The sequence below is a fragment of the Phoca vitulina genome, unplaced genomic scaffold (genome assembly GCF_004348235.1).
Source record: "Phoca vitulina isolate PV1807 unplaced genomic scaffold, GSC_HSeal_1.0 scaffold12, whole genome shotgun sequence".
Taxonomy (NCBI): Eukaryota; Metazoa; Chordata; class Mammalia; order Carnivora; family Phocidae; genus Phoca; species Phoca vitulina.
Genome location: NW_022589715.1, coordinates 11,519,508 through 11,542,388, shown reverse-complemented (window position 1 = coordinate 11,542,388; position 22,881 = coordinate 11,519,508). Strand labels below are relative to the sequence as shown.

General features: G+C 39.7%; 1 protein-coding gene across 1 annotated transcript in view; it reads left to right on the top strand.

The window, feature by feature from the left end:
- Positions 1–22,420, top strand: part of CKAP2L (cytoskeleton associated protein 2 like) — a 27,718-nt gene extending 5,298 nt beyond the window's left edge. Inside the window, exons 4-9 of the mRNA XM_032410483.1 lie at positions 3,141–4,393; positions 7,917–8,124; positions 12,527–12,682; positions 18,058–18,121; positions 19,702–19,891; positions 21,284–22,420. Coding sequence (XP_032266374.1) covers positions 3,141–4,393; positions 7,917–8,124; positions 12,527–12,682; positions 18,058–18,121; positions 19,702–19,891; positions 21,284–21,509 — 2,097 coding nt within the window. The 3' untranslated portion in view covers positions 21,510–22,420. The remainder of the gene's footprint in view (positions 1–3,140; positions 4,394–7,916; positions 8,125–12,526; positions 12,683–18,057; positions 18,122–19,701; positions 19,892–21,283) is intronic.
- The last annotated feature ends 461 nt before the right edge of the window (positions 22,421–22,881 follow it).

Sequence of the window (22,881 nt, the reverse complement as noted above, 5' to 3'; positions counted from 1 at the left end):
GAAAGAAAGAAAGAAAGAAAGAAAGAAAGAAAGAAAGAAAGAAAGAAAGAAAGAGAAAGAAAGAAAGAAAGAACAACTTTAGATGTTAACTTTAAAAAGTATGAAAGGGTACAGGGTTTGTCAAAATTATTTTGGGCATATATGAACAAAAACTCTTGAAAAACACTGATAAGATAAGCTCTACAATCTCTCCCAGCCCTACTACAGCCCTCATTTCATCATACCATAATTTTTTTGTGCGTGTATCTTTTCTATCAGTGTTCCTCAGGGGCAGGTGTCCTCCTCTCATCTTGCATGCCCTTAGAGTCTAGCACAGTACCTAGTATACATTCAGTAAACTTGTCTTGACTTAAACCCTAGTCATATCCTTTGTGCATTTCCTCTCTCCTCTGGCTTCATATGTCCAAAATAAAGTGACCAAATTCAGTTTGAATCAATTGTTCTGTCTTGTACATTCTTTGTTTTTTTGTTGTGTGTGTGTGTGTGTTTTATCATTTTGATCCATCAATTCTGAGGTGAGTTGTCAGAGACTAGGAATTAGAGACTAAAGTTCTAGCTTCAGCCCTGCCCCTAACACCCTGCCTGACTTTGGGCAGCTCACATTCCCTCTCAAATGGAGGTGCTCAATTCCAGCCTTGGGGACACCTGGCTGGCTCAGTCAGTAGAGCATGCAACTCTTGATCTTGGAGTTGTAGGTTTGAGCCCCATGTTGGGTGTAGAGATTACTTAAAAATAAAATCTTAAAAAATAATAATAATGATAATAAGATAAAATTCCAGCCTTAATCATCTGTATTTGCATATTGATTGCAGGCTGTTCTGTTAGCCTGATGACTCTTCTAAGCCTAGTTTTTCTCTCAATGTAGTACTTAAAACTGCAGGACCAGTTCTACCACTTATAATAAATTAGCAAGGTCAGGCTGATCTCAAATAAAGATATAAAAACTGAACAAAAGAGAAAATATTTGCAAGTCATATATATGATAAAGACCTACTATCCAGGATATATAAAGAACTCTTGCAGCTCAACAATTAAAAGACAAATAACCCAACTTTAAAATGGACAAAGGAAAATAATAATAATAACAACAACAACAATAATAATAATAATAATAATAAAATGGACAAAAAATCTGAATAGACATTTCTTCAAAGAATACATATATAAATCGCCAATAAGAGCATGAAAAGATGCTCCAAATCATTACCCCATCAGGGAAATGCAAACAAAAATCACAATTAAATACCACTTCATACCCAATAGGATGGTTATAATCAAAAAAGATAACAAGGATTGGGGAGGATGTGGAGAAATTAGAACCTCTATACAATGTTGGCAGGAATATAAAATGCTACAGCGACTTTGGAAAACAGTTTAGCAGTTCCTCAGAAGTTAAGCAGATTTACCATATGACCTAGCAATTCTACTCCTAGGTATATACCCAAGAAAATTGAAAACTTTGTGTGAGAATATGCTCACACAAAAGCTTATAACAAATGTTCATAGCAATATTATTCATAATAGCCAAAAAGTGGAAACAACCCAAATGTCCATCAGTCAGTGAGTGGATAACCAAAATGTGGTATATCCATGAAATAGAATATTTATTCAGCCATTAAAAGTAATGAAGTGCTTCTCCCTCTGTCTGCTGCTCCCCCTGCTTGTGCTCTCTCTCTCTCTCTGACAAATAAATAAATAAAATCTTAAAAAAAAAAAAAAAACAACTAAGGAATAGCATATGTTTGGAAACTCTGATACCATCATCCCTGCCTCTTCACTAAGCAATAATGGAATGATCAGAGGTGGATATAATTGTTGGGCTCAAGGAATAACCTAGCTATGGCCATGTGGCTATACCATCCATCTCCCTGCCTCCCACTTCCAACACTCCCCTATTCCACCCCCAGCAACACCGCCATACACATAACATTCCAGAGGAAACATCTTTTTGCCCTTAATGCCATGTGGTTCTGGTTACAGACTTTCTTTACACATTTACAAAGTTTACATAGTAATTCTCAACAATATTACCAAATCAAAAGTAAAGAGTGGTAACTCTAGCCCTCCCATATCTTCCCCCAGAGACATACAATCTACAAATCTCTGCCAAATTCTCCTTTCTGACTACTTGCTTTCAGTGCAAATGCTCCGGAATCCACAGTGACTTGCTTCAATTATTTACCATACCAATTCTAAACTCCCATCCCTAGTTTTTTAAGTTCTCTATAACCTAGTCCTACCTTTCTTATGCAAGATTAAATCACATGACTGAAACATTTACTTGTTAATAATAGAATCTAACCTTAAAACCCTGTCCTGACTTTACAAATATGGCTAACTTTCTACTGAGATGTTAGATTGTCTTGAAAACTGTTCCAAAGTATCTCAGGCATCCCAGCATCTACCATCTATCCTTGCCACTGATCTCCAAGGATGAGACGAAGGTTCTTGAGTGACACTGTGACCTTTACAAAAGCAGTGTTGTTAAAAAAAAAATTAGTGTAGCAATACACAGTACTACTAGGAGGAACTTGGGAGGTACCCTAACATAAGTTTATTATGTATGTATCTTTCAAAAGTCCCTAGAAGGACACTTCATTTGGGACATAATGGGCATTCAGCAAGTACTTGTTCAACTGAGGCAAATTTATTTTTTAAACAGCAATTTTTGTATATTCACTGCATCTCTGCTTAATTCTATCAAGCTAAAAATTCTGGTATATTTCTGACAAGAGCTCAAGTTATAAAGATCATCTAGGGGCACCAGGTGGCTCAGTTGGTTGAGCGTCTGACTCTTGGTTTCAGCTCAGGTCATGATCTCAGGGTCATGAGATCGAACCCCGCATCAATCCCCATGTCGAACCCCGCATTGGTCTCCACGCTTTGCGCTCAGCAGGGAGTCTGCTTAAAATTCTCTCCCTCTCCCTCTGCCCCTCCCCCTGCTCACGCGCTCTCCCTCTCTCTCTAAATTAAATAAATAAATATTTTTTTTAAAAAGGTCATCTATTAGTGAGCCTTAATTTTCTCAGATTCAGCTTTCTTAAATGAAATTCTAAATAATTTTTTTTCTAATTTTTTATTTTAAAAACTGAGCTATTGTTATGAACTTACTTTTTTGGTATTTTTCTTTGTCTTTTTAGAATATTATACCCAAAAAGGATGTTATCAATCGTGTTGCTTTGCCTATCAAAGCTACAAGACCCATCAACATTAAACTCCAACCCAGACCTGCCAATATCACAGAATCCCAAAAGCCAAAGTTGGAGGCACCAAAACTTCGGGGCAAAAGGCTGACCTCAGGATGTGTTTCTTCTAGCTCAAACTGTAAACCTTCCAGCAATAGTCGACAACAGCATAAAGCTGGATCATCCACTATTGGAGAACTATCTAGAAAAACTGTGGGGTCATTTAATATACAGGAATTGAAAACTGCAAAGCAGCAAGTAGCAGATCAAAGAAATACTAAATGTGCAAACTCTGTGGACAATAACCATGTTGAAAATGAACCCTTGGATAGCTGTCTAAAAGAGATGAACAAAGAGAACTTGCCCCAAACCTTACCAGACTCTGAAAGGAAGCCAAATCCTGAATTATGGACAATAGGTAAGCCAAAGACTAACACTTATAATCAAGTCAAGAGCAATTTGGCTCCTAAACAAGCCTTGGGCAAAAGTTCAGCGAATAGTGCTGTTCTGAAAGACAGAGTTAATAAACAATTTGTTGGAAAAACACAAATTAGGATACCACCAATAAAGTCACAGCAACTCTCTAGAGGAACAAATCTTGCAAGACCAGGAGAAAAACTCCCGAAGACAGTTCCCTCTCACAATGTTCAGACCCTTAGTAGGAATCAGGCATCAAAGAAACCAGTGGTCAAGGACATAAAGGATATAAAGGTTAATAGGGATAAATATGAAAGACCAAATGAAACTAAGTTACAGTCACACACTGTTACTGAACAGAAAGTAAAACAAACCAAACCCTGGACATGCCCCAGTGTGCTTCAAGGGGGCTTTAATAACAGACATCCAAACATTAAGAAAGATCAGAAATCTACTCAACCTTGTGTTAGAACTCGGACATCATGTGCACTGCAAAAATCAAAAGCCATAAGCCAAAGGCCTAATTTGGCAGTTGGCAGTTCTAATTCAGTCATTCCAAGCACCCCTAACATAACAGCACATGGAACCAATGGCAGTAAATGCAGCAACAGCTATCAACAAAAAGGACAGACTTTGGACTCCAAGTTGAAAAAGACTCTTCCCCAGAACCATTTTCTTAATAAGATAGCTCCCAAAACTCAAGCTGGTAACAAAACCATAAATGGAAGAAGAGTCCCAAATGGGACCCAGACTAATCCAAATATTAAGAAGATCACAGCAGAGGATCGAAGGTACTTTGCTTAATTCCATAATTTTGCAATTTAAGATTAGGCAAATTGACCATCAGGAATACTCAGGCCATAAATAATGGATTCTGAGTAATTTTTAGCTACAACCCTGAAAAAAAAGAAGATTGGAATACAACAAATACTGCCTTGATAGAGCTGGGTAGGATACATGTGTTATAAATTACCCTCTGTAATGTTCTGTATGCTTGAAATAATTTATTTTTAAAAAAGAAATTGAAACAGAATGGTTGAGTAAGAAATAGGGGTTGTAGATGTAGACTACTCATTCAAGAAGTACCCTGCAGGGACTGAACAGCAATAAAAGAGGGCAAGGTGGGAGGAGCCAGAGTAGTGAATTTACATAGCTAGGAAGCAGGGAGTTGGTAGTCCCTTGTTAAGCAGACCAGTGAATCCAGGAGAGTTATCAGGGAAGAAGGAAAAGGAAACTTACATGAATGTGAGCAGGCCAAGTTTTGAAAAGTAAGCTAAGACATAGAGGAGCAATGAGTTCACATCCATAGTTCAGACAGTAGAAATTGGGATCTCAGGGTGCTGGGGGTTCACATTAGCATGCATGTAGCTGGAAACCAAGCCAAAGGATTTTGTCTGCATAGGACTAGATAGAGTCTCACAATGTGGTGAACCTCCCAGGAGAAGTGCCTGTGTACATTGGGGTGGGATAGAAAATAAGGAGATTCCTGACAAGGGTGAAAGGAACATGTAAAATTAGATGGTAGCTAAGAGGTATAGCAGGATGAAGTGAGGACAGAATCTATTCTCTGAATACAGCCCTGAACACCACCACCAAGTTCTCTGCCCTCCTGAAGAGACAGAAAATACACAGCTTAATTTAGGGTGATGTGATTGAGAGAGTGAGGTTGGGCTGACTTCTTTAGAAAGAAGGATCAGGGAGGTACTTTCAACAGTGATATCTGGTCTAGGAAAAGGATAGTGGCAAAAAGAAGGATGAGCCTTCTGAGCAAAATGAAAACTGAGTACAAAGACTCCGAGTTGGTGAATGAGGATGTCAGGGTCCCTCCCCTGGAGCTCATAGTCTAGACCAGATAATGGGATGATGGGTCTTTAAGACAGTGTGTGGAGTGCTGACTGTGTTTGATTACACAAGAGGAATCTCTGGAGAGAGATCACTCACTCATTGATCTAGTGTTCCTTAGCACCTACAGTGTGCTGGACACTGGGAGATACAGTGGTGAGCACACAGTCACAGTCTACCTTAACGGAGCTTTTTTTCTGGTGTCTATATGGAAAGTACTAGAATAATAAAATCATAGCATTGAGGTCCTGGGAGTAAATTGGCTTTAGAAAAAGGTAAGTTTCCTCTTCATTATGACTGGAAGGAAAGCTGAGAGAGGAAGAATGCCAGGAACATAGAGGAAACACAGGCCAGACATCTCAGCTTCTGTCATTAAGCAGGTGGTTAGCATGAAGGTGAAGGAGTCGGAGCAGTTGCGGCTGAAATAAGCGCTATGGATTGTGCTCTGCAGTCAAGGAGAGAAACGAGGGTTAATTAGTTATTGACATTCTGGAAAAAGCAAAACCATAAGGTCAGAAAACAGATCAGTGATCACCAGGAGCTGGGAATGAGGAGCAGGGTTGACTATCAAGAAGCATGAGGGAATTTTTGAAGGGATTATATCTTGATTATAATTGTGATGGCATGACTTTGTGCATTTGTCAAAACTCAAAGAACTGTACACTAAAAAAAAAAAAAATGTGAATTTTGCTATATGTTACTGAACACTTGTAGGTTCTAGACACTGAGCTAGGCACTGGGACATCCAAGGTTTTTACCTTCACAGAACTTGCATTCTAATGGAGAAGACAGAAAATCAACACGTTGATGAAATAAAATAATTACACATAATTACCTCTTCAAAGAGGTGTCATTTGAGCAGAGGACTGAATGAAGATGATAATTCAAGACCCTGAGACAGGAATGAGTGTGGGTCAAGTAACAGAAGGGATACCAAAGCTCCTGGAGGGGAAAGAGTAAGAGAGAAAGTGGTAGGACATGAGGTTGGAGAGGCAGACAGGAGCCAAATTACACTGCCTTTCCGCCATGGAAAACATGTTTAATTTTATTCCAAGAGCCATGGGAAGTTTCTGGCAGTGACACGGTCTGCTTTACACTTTAAAAACTACTCTGGCTATTGGGCACATGATAAATTTGATGAGGGTGAGAGTGGAAGCAAGAACTTGAGTTAGGAAGGAAGCTGCTTTGGCATTTCAAGCAGAAGGTGACAGTGATATGGACTAGGATAGCAATAGTAGAGATAGAAGACTACTGCCTGTACAATGGTATGTCAGATGTGAGGGAAAGAAAGAACTACATCAAGACAACTCCTAGTTCTAGGTCCTAACAATGGGGTAGATTGGGGTACTATTCCCCAATATAGGCTATTTGGAAACAGGTTTGGAGACAAAAATCAAGACCTTTGTTTTATTTATTTATTTATTTATTTATTTATTTATTTTTAAGATTTTATTTATTTGAGAGAGAGAATGAGAGACAGAGAGCATGAGAGGGGGGAGGGTCAGAGGGAGAAGCAGACTCCCCGCCGAGCAGGGAGCCCGATGCGGGACTCGATCCAGGGACTCCAGGATCATGACCTGAGCCGAAGGCAGTCGCTTAACCAACTGAGCCACCCAGGCGCCCAAAACCTTTGTTTTAGACAGTATTAAATTTGAAGGGACTGCCAGACCTCAAATAAAAAATACCAACTAGGCAGTAGGTTTTATAAAGTTTAAGTCTCTAGGAAAAAATCTGGCTTGAAATGTACATCTGTGATTTATAAACATGTAGTAATTTAAAGAAGCTGAAGAGCCTACATTCACATGCTTGAATCCATGCCTCTTGGTGCCTCCTCCAACCGTAGTCTATTGACTGCTTAGAAGGAGGAGCGGAGAATGTGAATGGTGGAGGAGAGTGAGGATTAAGATTTGGCCACCATCAGAGACTAGCTACTTAAGACTCCTGAAATTATTGATCTTGTTTAGGAAGAAAGGGGGTTATGTGTGGTCAGGAGAGGGCTGAGGAACTGGGCAAAGTGGGTCACTCTGGCCAAGACCCTACTAAGGACAGAATGCAGGTTTGGTGGGTCTGGTTGAATGGCAGATAGAGAGCTTATGGTAAGATAAATGAAGTGCTGAGTTTGTGATCTCAGAGATGGAGGGATGTCTTCGGAAAGCAAGTACCAGAAGTAATATACAGGTGAAATGAAAATTTTTAGGGAAAAATAATGAAGAATAATCATGAAGTCAAGGAATTTGAAGACTGAGATTCTAGTAATCCCTCTGCAGCCTGCCTTCTGAAGGGTAGGGGCAACCATTGCTGCCATTACCCATTTGTAAATTGTTTTTAATTCCATTCTCCTGACTTTGTGTGTAGTTGAAGGTATGTAGTGGTACTCAATCCATGCATATCTTATACTTTGAAAGTGTGACTATATACAAAAAGAAACCTAAAGCATTTTCTCACCCCGCCCCACTCTTAATTTTATAACAGGAAACAACTGGAAGAATGGCGGAAATCCAAGGGGAAAATCTATAAACGGCCTCCCATGGAACTTAAAACAAAAAGAAAAATAATAGAGGAAATGAATATTTCATTCTGGAAGAGTATGGAAGAAGAAGATGAAGAAAAGAAAGCACAACTTGAACTGTCCAATAAAATTAACAACACTCTAACACAATGTCTGCAGCTCATTGAGGAGGTAAGGAGGATAAGCTCCCAAAGCTTTGGCCTAGAGTCTTAGAGTTTTTAAATATTTTTCTTAAATATGGTGTAAGAGAGATAACCTTGGTCTAAGCAGAAATTCATCTGCTCTTTTTAATACAGAAGAAGAATAGTAATAATAATGATGGCATGCACTTAAATAAAGGCTCTTATATGCCAGGCACTTTTCTAACAGTTTACTTAAATGATCTCATACATTTATCATAACAACTATTACCATGCCCACTTTACAAATGAAACTGAGGCACAAAGAAGTTGGAAAACTAACCCAAGCAGTCTGCCTCTCAAGGGATCCAAAAGGAATTTTGCCTTCTTTAGGCATTAAGGTCAAGGAGTAAATACTTGACATTCGGACATGAAGCTGAAGTCAAAGGCAAGGTCATGTGTAAAATTAATTTATCCTGATGACTCTGGGTAGCTATAAATGGCATCTAAATTGTATCTGGGATTCTGCAGATAAGGATAAAGGAGATGGTAAGCAAAGGATATGATCCCTAGGAGATGCTTTGAAGGAAAAATATATTAATAAAAAACAATTGGGTAGACATCTATACTAAGGTCCTTGCCTGAAGCAAACCCATTCTGTCCTTTGGCTGGTGGTGTTGGACAGCAACAGAAAAAGGAAACCTTCAATTTAGGTCTACTGCAGGCAATTTTTTCACACAATTCAGTTAAACATTAATTATTTCTCTTTTATGGAATTAAAGTTCAATTCTTTTTTTGTTGTTGCTCTTTTATTTTCATTGTATTAAAGAAAATGCATGAATACATTCTTTAACAATTTTTTGTTTTAGATTTTATTTATTTATTTGACAGAGAGAGAGAAACAGGGGGAGCTACAGAGGAAGAAGGAGAAGCAGACTCCCCACTGAGCAGGGATCCTGATGTGGGACTCGATCCCAGGAACCTGGGATCATGACCTGAGCCGAAGGCAGATGCTTAATGGACGGAGCCACCCAGGCACCCCCATGAATACATTCTAATTATTAAAAAAATATTTCAGGGACAACTGGGTGGCTCAGTTGGTTAAGCGTCAAGACTCTTGATTTCAGCTCAGGTCATGATCTCAGGATCATGAGATTGAGCCCCACGTCAGGCTTTGCACTGCACCTGCGTATGGAGCCTGCTTAAGATTCTCTGGCTCCCTCTGCCCCTCCCTCCCCCTCTCTCCAAAAAAAAATAATAATAATCATAATCATAAATAGAATTAAAAATAACATTTCAAGCAATACAGAAAATGACTAGACCTCCCCACTGAACCCGTCTGCGCATGCACACACACCAATTATGCATCCCAGGCTTCTCCCTAGAGCTGACCACTATTGCCAGTTATCCATCCAGACAGCTTTTATGAAGGTACATACCATGTAGGCACATAAAGAAATGAAGTATATAGTTTTGTGAGTTGCAATTATTTTATTTCAGATTTTTATATATGTTCTTCGGTTGTCTTTTCTTTTTTTTTTTTTGGTTGTCTTTTCTTATGTTTCCCTAATATTAGTATTATGCTGGCTTTGTCAAATAAGTTGGGCATTTTCCTCTTCTCCTATACTCTGAAAATAGTTTCTACAACATGAGAATTATTTTTTCTTTGAAGGTTTGGTAAGAACTTGCTCATAAAGTTATCTGGACTATGGGGCATAGTTTGGGGTATATCTTTTCAATTTTTTCTGTGGTCATTGGTCTATTTGGGTTTTGTATTTCCCAAGCTAATTTTAGTACTTCTGTGTCTTTTATTTATTTTTTTAAAAGATTTTATTTATTTATTTGACAGAGACACAGCGAGAGAGAGAACACAAGCAGGGGGAGTGGGAGAGGGAGAAGCAGGCTTCCCGCGGAGCAGGGAGCCCGATGTGGGGCTCGATCCCAGGACCCTGGGATCATGACCTGAGCTGAAGGCAGACGCTTAACGACTGAGCCACCCAGGCGCCCCTGTGCCTTTTATTTAAAGATTTCTCTATCAATCTTTTTAAAAGGCCATCTTTGGGGTTTTATTGATTTTTTTTTTCTGTTGCATCAATGTCTGCATCTATTTTTATGTTATTGTTTTTAATTAGCCTTTTTAGTTGAAAGCTTAAATCATTTATGTCAGTCTTATTTTCTTAAAATACATTTTAATGCTATAAATTTGCTTCTGAATTTAGCTTTGGTCATACCCTTTATGTTTGATTAGGTAATGTTCTGTATTAGTCAAAGTCAACTCAGAAAAACAGAAACTGCACCAGGTATCTTAATAGAAAGAATGTAATGTAAAGGTTGTTTTCACAATGTCTTATGTAAGTTCCCTAGAAGCAAACCCTAAGAGGAGAATTTGTGTGAAAGTAACTTATTAGGAAGAGGATCCCAAGGAAAACAGAGGGGAGTGGGGATGTGGAGCCAGGAAGGGAAGGAAGACAAGTGGGATGTGGTATCAAGCAAAATCCATGGAATATAACTGTGGCACAATCCCACAGGGGAGCTCTGGAGACTGGATCAGACCTCTCAGAGTCATCCTGATCAGGGGCAAAGAAGCTATAGTATTAATACTTCCATGGCATTGATTAATGGCTGCCCCTGGGGAGACAAAAATTCCCAGGCACCCTGACTCTCTGGTACATACAAAGAGGAGCAGATGCTGGCTGTTGGACATGAAAGCACTTTGTGAGCCTGCGTGCACAAAAATGGTAAAGGGACCATCAGAGGAAATATGGGTACTACACACAGAGCTGACAGCAAATAGGAACCTGAGGTAACAGAGGCGCTAACTTCAGGTAGCGGCTATCACCCACTGCGTCTAAGGGGAACAAAGAGAGGTTGAGGGTATTAGAATCTAGAAGCTAGGAGAAACAAACTCCAACTCTAAGGAGGCCATACTACCCAGCAGATGCTGGTACCAGAAACTGGAGGAGGGGCCCAGCAGGGCTGGGACTCAGACCTTGAGGAAAGGATGCTACCCAGTTGGTGCTCTTGCCTCTGAAAGAGCACAGTGAGGCAGGATCTGTAAGTGCCAGGAAAAGAGGTGGAGGCTAGAACCAACTACTGCTGCCACAGTGAAGGACCATTGTTGAGGTAGCAAAGGCAAATGGGAAAGAGGAAGTCCCTCTCTTCTCCATCCCCACAGTCTCCCTCTAGCTCCCCCCACTGGCAGAGCCCAGCAAGGAGCTGCTGTGAAAACAGTGGGTGATTTACAGAATTCCAGCCCCAGTGTCCCAAAGCAGAGGATAAAAGGTTGGTTTGGAGCTAGGAGGCCATAGGTTAATAATTGACATGCATTTTCATTATTGTTCATCTCTAAATAGTTTGAGATTTCCATTTTGAGTTCTTTAACCTGAAAGTTATCTTAGAAGAATATCTTTTAACTTCCAGATAGAGTTCTGTTTTGTTTTGTTTTTCCTGACTTTCTTCCAACTTTTAATTATACTGCATTGTATATTATTATGCTACAGCCTGTATGTGTTCTGCTTGATAGAATTTGTTGAAATTAATGTCCGATCGGTCGTGGTGAACGTTCCATCTCTTAGATGGATGTTGCAATTCCTGAGTAATAGATATTCCCTCCAGAATGCTTAACTTTTCTTTCATACTCTTCATCTCTTTGTTCTGTTGCACTGAGTTCTGGGAGAATTCCACAGCCAAATTTTCAGCTCGTTGATTTCTTCTTCAACTCTGTTGAGTTTTATGCCTCTTTCGTGTAGTGTTGGTTTTCTCAAACATTGATGATTCTTGATTGTGAGCTTACCTTTGGGGCTTCCCCATCTCAGGAGGACTAGGAGGTGCTGCTTAGCTGAGTGTGCCAGTATTTTGGTTTCTGGTCATGGTAGCTCCCCATATTCCTCCTGGTCCATGTCACTGCCCGCTCTGGGTACAAGCCAGAAGGGGACCAAATTAGGACATTTTAAAGATACTTTTTGTGAGAATTAGCCCTTTTTATATAGGCTGCATGGATCCCCAACACACACCCCTATGACCCTTGCTTACCTGTGCCATCCTTCATACTTCTGTTAGAGAGATATGGAAATTCTACTCACTATTCAGTGTTCACATTATTATGAATATGTAAGAAATATATGAATGTTGATTAGTCTAGGGTTTGGTTTGGTTTGGGGTTTGGTTTTGCATAAAAATGTAAACATACTCCTTACCTTCAGCTATGAAAAACATTTTACTATTTGGCCTCATGTAACTCTTAAAATTGAATGACCAGTGTCAAAACTCACTGAAATATACTGTTTAAATGGATACATTTTATTATATGTAAACTGTACCTCAGTAAAATTGAATTTTTTAAAAAATTAAGAAAAAGTGATCAGACTGATTTCTGCATAACTGCTCCGATGAATATTCGATATGAGAATAACAGCAAAATGGTAATAATTACCTCTGGGTATTTTTTTTTACAGGGTGTACCTTCTAATGCAATATTTACCATATTGTCCAGTATTCCTGAGGTCGAAAAATTTGCTAAATTCTGGATCTGTAAAGCAAAGTTGTTGGCAAGTAAAGGCACCTTTGATGTTATTGGGCTGTACGAAGAGGCCATTAGAAACGGGGCAACAGTGAGTATCTGTCTTGGGCGGATGACTTCCTGAAAATTCTCTCATGTGAGTTGTCTGTTGTTTGCCATATGGCAGTCATATAATGTTATGTTAAACTTCTAATTCACTTCATAAAGTTATAAACAGATTATGAAGCACATGTCCTTTATGTACATTTAATTAAAAATGTACTTGCTAGAGGGGCGCCTGGGTGGCTCAGTCAGTTAAGCGTCCAACTCGTGATTTCAACTCAGGTCATGATCTCATGGGTCATGTGATTGGCCCCGTGTTGGGCTCCCCATTCCCCACTCAGCAGGGAGTCTGCTTGAGATTCTCTCTCTCCCTCTCCCTCTGACTCTCCCCCCCCCACTCACGCACTCTCTCTTCCTCTCTGTTTCTCTCTCTCTCAAGTGAATAAATAAATCTTTAAAAAAAATTTTTTTAATTTATTTGGTATAAGTAGTGTTTCATGTAAACTAATAGAATCACTGTTCTTGTCAAGTGAGTGTGTCTCACTTTACACTCATTGTAGAAATATGCACTTGTGGAAAGTAATAGCATGGAAAGTTACAACATCAGTGTGCAGTACTTACAAAATCATACCTCACTATAAAAAACCTAAAAATACATTAACCCCAACATACCAATATTCATAGAGCAATAATTCAGAGCCAGTACATGAAAAAAATTTAATTCTAAAACATAGTAAAACCACTGTCTCCATATAACTTTTTTTCACAAAGACTGCATCCAACAGTTTTATAACTTTTTCACTTAAATGTCACTTGCCATGTCATTTTATATTCTACCATACCTCTTCCCATGATTGTTCAAAATCAGAGTTGTACATGCACATAGTTTAAATAGTCAAAACTGTTCAGTAAGTTTCTTTCCATAAGGCCTCTGTGTCCCTCCCCTCCCATTTCCCACTTCCCAGAGCAAACTGATTATTTTCATATTCATCTGGATAGTTTCAGATAGTGTGCTTATATTGCTATTTTTTAATTTTTCAGTTTTAGACATGATTTGTAGACTTCTAACTATGCAGGATAAGAATTTAACTCTTTCTGGGTGCCTGGGTGGCTCAGTCGTTGGGCGTCTGCCTTCGGCTCAGGTCATGATCCCAGGGTCCTGGGATCGAGTCCCACGTCGGGCTCCCTGCTCGGCGGGAAGCCTGCTTCTCCCTCTCCCACTCCCCCTGCTTGTGTTCCTTCTCTCGCTATCTCTGTCTCTGTCAAATAAATAAATAAAATCTTTAAAAAAAAAAAAAAGAATTTAACTCTTTCTGACACACACCTGCATGTATCCCCAAGAGACACACCCTGCAAATTTTGCCATCCTTCATATTAGAGTCATATGGAAATCCTGGTCACTGTTGTTATGAATAATCCTGTATTCATATTGTTATGAATATGTAAGAAATACATGAATACATTGAGCCATGTAATATATACTAAGGTTATTTTGCCTTTCAAGCATGACTTTCTACTTTTCCTGAAGTTAATTATTGTCTTGTTTTCCCTTTGCTTAGTTTTCTGAGTATTTATTAGTATATAATTGATTCCGAACTTTTCTCTAATTGTCTAAATTTCTCAATACTTTTTTTTTTAATTCAAGTTAGTTAACATATAGTGTAGTATTGGTTTCAGGAGGAGAATTTAGTGATTCATCACTTACGTGTAACACCAAGTGGTGACACAAGTGCCCTCTTTAATGCCCATCACCCATTTAACCCATCCCTCCACCCACCACCCCTCCAGCAACCCTCAGTTTATTCTCTATAGTTAAGAGTCACTTACGGTTTGCCTCCCTCTCTGTTTTCATCTTATTTTATTTTTTCTTCCCTTCCCTATGTTCATCTGTTTGGTTTCTTAAATTCTACATATGAGTGAAATCATATATTTGTCTTTCTCTGACTTATTTCACTTAGCATAATACACTCTAGTTCCATCCACGTTGTTGCACATGGCAAGATTTCATGCTTTTTGATGGCTGAGTAATATTCCATTGTGCATATATACACCACATCTTCTTTATGCATTCATAAGTTGATGGACATTTGGGCTCTTTCCATAATTTGGCTATTGCAGATAGTGCTGCTATAAACATTGGGGTCCATGTGCCCCTTTGAGTCAACATTTTTGTATCCTTTGGATAAATACCCAGTAGTACAATTGCTGGATTTTAGGGTAGTTCTATTTTTAACTTTTTGAGGAATCTCCATACTGTTTTCCAGAATGGCTTTACCAGCTTGCATTCCCACCAACAATGCAAAATGGTTCCCCTTTCTCTCCATCCTCACCAACAACTATTATTTCCTGAGTTGTTAATTTTAGCCATTCTTACAGGTGGGAGGTGGTATCTCATTGTGGTTTTGATTTGTATTTCCCTGATACCAAGTGATGTTGAGCATTTATTCATGTATCTCTTAGCCATTTGTATGTCTTCTTTGGAGAAATGTCTGTTCATGTCTTCTGCCCATTTCTTAATTGGATTATTTATTTTTGGGGTGTTGATTTTGATGAGTTCTTTATAGATTCTGGATACTAACCCTTTATCAGATATGTCATTTGCAAATATCTTCTCCCATTCCATTGGTTGCCTTTTAGTTTTGTTGATTGTTTCCTCCGCTGTGCAGAAGCTTTTCATCTTGATGAGCTCCAAAATTTCTCAATACTTTTAAAACATCAGATAGCGTATCGATTTCTTTTTCTTAGAGACCCTTCTCCCAGAACTTTCTGACATGTTCCAGTCTTGACAGGTTGCTCTTTACCACCGTCTTTGCATGTCATCCTGGGACCATCACCCTCACATTCCCATTTCTATCTGTGTTGTCTGTTTTTCTTCTCTAGTGCTTTTCTTCTCTCTCTGTTTTTCATTGTTGGTGGTAGTGGGGGGTGGGGGGGTGGTGGTCGTGGTGGTGATTTTATTTTGGTTTTGTTTTAATTTTATTATTTTTATTTGAAAGAGAGAGCGTGCATGTGTGCATGGGGGAGGGGCAGAGGGAGAGAATCTTCAAGCAGGCTCCTGCTGAGCACAGAGCCTGACTCAGGACTTAATCCCATGACCTATGAGATCATGACCTGAGCTGAAACCAAGAGTCTGACACTTAACCCACTGAGCCACCTAGGCGCCCCCCCCCCAATGCTTTTCTTCTCTCTCTGTTTTGTGTTATTGTTGATGGTAGTGGTAGTTTTATTTTCTTTTGTTTTCTATTGTTAATGAAAGGCTTTACTCAGATGCCAGTAAAAACTGGGCTGTATACAAAGAGGTGGATTTGAAAAAGCTCTGGACGGGGCACCTGGGTGGCTCAGTCTTTAAGCGTCTGCCTTCGGCTCAGGTCATGATCCAGGGTCCTGGGATCGAGCCCCACATCGGGCTCCCTGCTTGGCGGGAGGCCTGCTTCTCCCTCTCCCACTGCCCCTGCTTGTGTTCCCTCTCTCACTGTGTCTCTCTCTGTCAAATAAATAAAATCTTGAAGGAAGGAAGGAAGGAAGGAAGGAAGGAAGGAAGGAAGGAAGGAAAGGAAGGAAAAGAAAAAAGAAAAGAAAAGAAAAGAAAAAAAAGAAAGAAAGAAAAAGCTCTGGACACATGGATGAGGTTTTACCATAGGGTGATCTGGCTGAGCCAATTGGTTGAAGAACCCTCATTATCAGTGTCTTCAGATCTTTCCTCTAGAACTGGCCATATTGTCTAAAGAAGGATCTTCCAGTCTCTTCCTGGAGCTGGAAACCAGGCTACTAGTGTTGTGGGGGAGAAGAGAGTTGGGAGTCTCAACCTTCAGCATGGAAACTTTCATTTACCTTTTTTTTCAGTGGGCATCCCCACCCTCAGTAGTGCATGATATTCCCCAGAGACTTGGAAAATACATCTTCAGTTTTCTGTTAGGATAAAGACTTGGAGGGGTGACTGGGTGGCTCAGTTGGTTAAGCATCTGACTTTGGCTTGGGTCATGATCTCAAGATCCTGGGATTGTGCCCCGCATTGGGCTTCCCCTCAGCAGGAAGTCTGCTTCTCCCTCTCCCTCTGCCTCTAGCTCTTCCCCGGCTTGTGCTCTGTCTCTCTCTCAATTAATAACATCTTAAAAAAAAAAAAAAAGACTTGGAGGTCTGACTGCTGAACAGATGCTCAAGAGTCCTCCTGATTTTGACCCCACCATTCATTCTTGAGCCTTTCAGAAAGGCCCTGGGGTTGAATCATGTCGTTTCTCAGCCACATTGCCAGCTTAGGATTCAGCTCTTTCAAGCTGGTTAAGTTGGTTACCTCTTCCTTCTACATTCTAGCTTCCAGATCTTGTTGCTATTTCTTCTATTCTTTGTAGTTATTGCCTCCTTTAATCCCATTATCATTTCACTAGAGTTTCCATGGGGATTAGAAACAAATATATATTCAATCCATCGTCTTTAACTAGAAACCTGTAAAAATGTAAAATGTTTGATAAATGTTTTATATAATTCAGACTTTTTACAATATATTCTGTACATTTATTCCCATTCCCTTAAGCTTAAAGCACATTAGACTTAGTGAAAATGTATAAATAGCTTTGCTTTTATGCTCTATTGTCAGTTTACATCTATTATTTATTTGATACAGAATCCCAGATCAGAAAGACAAAGCTCCAAATATAATATTCCTATGAGAAATTACAGTTCATTTATGGTACTCTACTTCATGGCATGGCTTAGATACTTTGAAAAAGGAAGTCTATCTCAGATAATTTTACCAGAAAAGTACTTTTAATAATAATGGCTTTTTTCTAATGTTTTGTTTTTTATGTTATGTTTAATATTGTATTTTATATGTTATGTTTAATGTTATGTTTTTTAAGTTATTAATAAAAGAAGAAAGAAAGGAAAGGTTAGGGGAAATATCCAAAATGCTAACTAAAGGCTGTATTTGGGTGATTGGATTATGGGTGATTTCTCCTTTTAAGTTTGGCTATTGTTCAATTTTTCTGTAATGAGATATGACCTTTAAGATAAAAACAAAAATTCAGTTAGGACTGAAAAAAACGTATGCTGCATTTTTGTATAACTAACTTTACATCTTTGGGCCAGAATCTTTATGTGGGGACACATCTTCAGTGGGATCATATAAGTCAATAAGAAAATTAACTGATTTAGAGAAATGTCACTACGGACAGCTTTCCATATGTGCATTTCTTCGTTAAAGTCAAGCATGCCAGCATTTAACCAACATTTTCTTTGTTCCTTCGTTTTTCACATAAAGCTATAAATCTGAAACTTTTTAAATGTTACTTATAGTCAGATAAGAGACTTTTAAAAAGGAAACATTTTCTATTATAAAAAGAAGCTCATTTGTTGTTAAGCAAAGTTCCTTAGATCATTTTCTCCATGAATGTTTTTAATACTGTTTATGTATTTTCTTTCTTCCAGCCGATACAAGAGTTACGGGAAGTTGTTCTTAATATTTTGCAAGACCCAAATAGAACGACAGAAGGTACTATTATTTTTGTATTTAAATTTACTCCCTCCAGCTGCTCAAGTAAAAGTCGTGGAGGAACACATAGGAGAGAAAAGAAAAGAATTTTAAGTCCCCTGAAATCCCTCTCACTTCTTGGTTTCCATAGCCTGGTTTTTTCAGCCATCATCATCAGCTGAATTATTTCTATTATTATAAGTAAATATACTGCTCAACACCAAACATAGGTTGTTTTCACAAGAGCAGCCTAGAGTAGGGTGTCTTGCTTCCCTGGAGTGCTAGGTGGGATAAGACAAGTAGCTCTTTCTCAGACAAGACTGAGGCAGAAGAGAGAGATGCCTCTGTGTTATACCAACCCACCAGCACTCACACATCCAAATTCACATTATAGCCTTTAAAAACAGAGGCTCCTGGGTGGCTCAGGCAGTTAAGCGTCTGCCTTCGGCTCGGGTCATGATCTCATGGTCCTGGGATCAAGCCCCACATCAGGCTCCCTGTGGGGAGCCTGCTTCTCCCTCTGCCTCTGCTGCTCCCCCTGCTTGTGTTCTCTCTCTCTCTCTCAAATAAATAAATAAAATCTTAAAAAAAGAAAAATAGCTGGAGCAGGAACCTTTTCACTTAGCTAACCATTGCTGTCATTGGTCAGAACCTTTAGAAAACTCTTCTTTGAAAAATACTGTGCCAAATACAGTGAGTGGCCCACTATAATTGCTTATATTTGTTATATGAATGGAAAGAAAAAGAAGCTACTTTGAGAAAATAAAATAGATTATTTTTCTGATCTTAGAAGGTGACAGATGTTCTTCCTTTAAGACAGGTTGAACTTCGGGGAACAATCAAGTCATGTGGAATGATAGCTAACTAACCTATTACTTTTGGGAATAAGGTCACAGAGTAGATATACTCAGTGGTACTCTTATACTGGGAATGATGCTACTATTCAGATATTTGTTTATAATTCATGGCATTGTTCTTCAGAGGGATAAGAAAAAAGACAGGAATCTGCCTTTCCCACTTCTTGGCCCCCATTGACCTCTTTTAGGGTCTTAGCCTCCAGCCACAATATCTGCCTACCTCAGTCTAATTTCCTTCCCTTCCTTTTGGTTGCTGTGATTGAGCTACCATGTATATTATGTTAACACAAGACATTTTCTCGCCCACTGCCCAAGGTAATAGCCATGTGGTCATCCCTGGGTAGGAAGGGATTGGAAGGTTAAGTGAGTTAACCCTAGTGAGTCAAGGAAATTGACCCAAGGTATGGTATAAGGGTAAAAGAACAATGACTAGTCCCTAAGGGAACCTCTCTCAAGAGCGAGTAAGAGGTGGGGATGTGTTCAGAATGTTGAAAAGCTATCAAGGATCCATCTCAAGGGCCAAGAAGGCCCAAAGGCTGTCTGGAGGGCTGGTTAGAAGGATGGCCTGATGTAGCAGGGCATTTCTAGAGGGCTGGGCAGGAAAAACTATACCTCTCACTTCAAATCGGTTACTCTTTTTTAAATTGGGAAATCATTGTGTATATTGATTTTTCATTTTATTGACTTTTAGTTTTAGTATTAAGTTGCTAAACCTTACTTTCCTTCTTGACCTTGCATACACAGGAGTTACCTCTGACTCTTCAGTTGCTGAGACAAATATAACAGCAACAGCAGAACTGGCCAATAAGACGGAATCTGAAAAGTCTTGTCTTTCTCTGAAAGAGGGAGAACAGGTTATAGCAACACCCCAAATAGCCAAGGCAGAACAGGATAATCATCCTGGTATCAAATTACAGATTGCCCCAATCCCTAGGTAAGCAAACTCTAAAGTAAGCTTTGTGTTTATGGGTCTAACTCAAGCCCTGTTCTCAGTTTCACTTCCACAGATCCAGAGTAGCAGCAGTTTGTGGACACCCCTGCGTCATGTGAGGACCAGGTGGTCTAATCCATCTTTGGCATTAAGGAAAGGAGCTGAGGGTGAGGGGAGGGTTGGAACCATTGCCATGAAGACCTGTGCCCTTTCTGTGCACACACCATCGCCCTCACAGCACTCCAAGGAGACCTGACCCGCCATGAGGAAGGTGGTGCTGGAGTTTGGAGACAGGTCGGAATGGGTTTCCCCTCCCTCCTGGATTCGGTCCTGCACTTACAGATCCCACCCGCCTTTCCTCCCAGGCCCTGAGGCGGGGACACGAGTGCCAAGCAGGGCCAACCTCTGTAGCTGTAGGAGGGAAGGGACAGCGAATAACCCTATAAGAACAGGCTCCGCAGTTGGGCATGCTCATTTTATTGAAAGTGTTTGGTGTTTGAATAAGTATAAGTTTAAGGCAGAATTCATAGGAACTGTGTCAGGTATCAGTGCCATTTCCCAAAACATTAATATAACATCCGTCTCTGTTCGTGATCTTAAAAGAGAATTCCAAACAAAAGCACCACGACCACACAGTTCTATATTTTCGTTCCCTGGAAAGCACAGCCCGGCCTCTTCCAGTCCTAAACCCCTCTCTCAGTCCTGGCTTTACAGCCAACTCATGGAAGGATGAAGGCAAGCAGATCTGAAAACCACCTCTTTCTGGCTCTGGAATTTATTATGAGAGTTTTTAGCAGACTGGCCTGCTAAGTTTTGCTTAGGCTAATGTAATCAGTGGGTTTGTGAGATGTAGACCAGATTCACTACATGGAAAGTTCTCTGCAAACTATCCTCAGGGCTACTTTTTATTGGAACACATTAAAGTTTACAAGGAAGATGCCCAGTTTGTTCCAGTTTCCATTTGTGGTTTGGTCCACCATCTTAAAAGATGTTTTTTTGATAATTTTCTGTCAAAGCTAGAATCTTAGAATTCATTTGTCCAACCCCATTTGGTGTTTGGCCCAATTTCCTTAAAACCTATCAACTCTTCGAAAGTTTATGGAATAAATGAACACCAACTGCCAAGTATCAAATAAAAACCACACTTAACACTTAACACTTCATTCAATAAATCCCTGTGCTTATACCATCCGAGAGCAGATGGACACCACCCAGTTCATTCTGACAATCAAGGAAGAACCATCTTAGGACAAGAGCTGCTCTACACAGACCCTTATGTCAACTTTCATTGAAGTGTCTACCGTGTTTTATTAGGACAGAAGTAAAAAATTCAGAATAATAAGAAGAATTTCAAAAGAAGTTATAAGATTCTGAATGCATCTTTCTGTCTCACAGAATAAGTGGAATGCCAGAAGTACAAGACATGAAGCTCATCACCCCGGTGCGGCGTTCAGCAAGGATTGAGCGAGCTGGGTCCCGCTACCCAGAAATGCTGCAGGAACATGATTTAGTAGTGGCTTCTCTTAATGAGCTGTTAGAAGTGGAAGAAACAGAGTGTTTTATATTCCGTAAAAATGAGGCTTTGCCTGTAACATTAGGGTTTAAAATCCTCGAGTCATAATTTCTTAATGCCTTTTTTTTTTTTTTAAGTGTTTCAGAGCCTCCACGAAACAAGAAATACCCTTGTCCAGGTGACCTGGGCAAAACTATATAATGGACAGGCAGACTGTGGGCTCTCAGGATTTAGTAAATCACTGGGCTTACTCTCAAATTTAATATGCCCACGGGACTGTCTTTGGTTTATTTAAGACTATAGTTTGCCACAGTTCTATAGTACATACATTTTAAACTATTGAATATTCATTTACCGCACAAGTATGGTAAAAATTTTCACTTTATTGACCTAATTTACTCTCAGTGTAGTTCTTTTTTACATCAGGAGGCTGGTGCCACAGGATGATAGACTTTCCTTTCTACATCCGCCCTAGCAGAGAGGGCGAGTCCTCCCTGCCCCGACGAGTGGAGCTTAGAAGCTAGCCTTCTGGACCAGATGCCATGTGACTGTCTGATCAAATCCCCTCATTTTACGGAGCTGATGCTAGCTATGCTTTTGCTCAGAGATCCCAGATGACCTTTATGTGCGATTCTGATTTCTGTCACAGCGTCCCTATAGATAAGGGGGCAATTCCCATCCTGTCTGTGCCAGGGCCTCTCCAATGAAATACAGTTCTGAACTACGGTAGTCGTCTAGCTTTTATATCCAAATCTAATTGTGCATTTGTTATTCAGAATGCTTCAAAGAAAAACAACAGGGAGAAGGGGAGACGGGAGGGGAGGGTCACTTGCTGCTTCACTTCAATTCTTTGCTATAGGACACCTGGCCTGAGAAGACAGTATAAGCCCCAGAGACTATTATAAGTTGCTTTCCTTCCTCCTGGGCAACTGTTCTTGGAAAGGTAAAATTAGAATCATTATGTAAATATAATGTATAGAAAAACGTAGCCAACATATTGTGCATTTGATTGCATATTGTGAATTTTTAAATTTTAGCTTTCTTAATATTTAAGTATTATCTAAAACAAAAATTAAATTTTGTTCATTCCTGCTTATTCATTTATTTTATTTATTATTGTTACTTTTTTAAAGATTGTATTTATTTATTTGACAGAGAGAGACACAGCGAGAGAGGGAACACAAGCAGGGGTGGAGAGAGAGGGAGAAGCAGACTCCCCACTGAGCAGGGAGCCCGATGCGGGGCTCGATCCCAGGACTCTGGGATCACGACCCGAGCCGAAGGCAGACGCCTAACGACTGAGCCACCCAGGTGCCCCTATTTTATTTATTATTTAAAAAAAAAAACAGTGATGATGTCTTGGCCTAGAGAATTAGGGTTTTGTCCAGGGAAACACTGTTAGGCAATCTTAAGAGGCCTCATAGGGAACATTCATTACCACGGAGAACTCATGTTGACCAAGGGTCTGACCATGATCCTC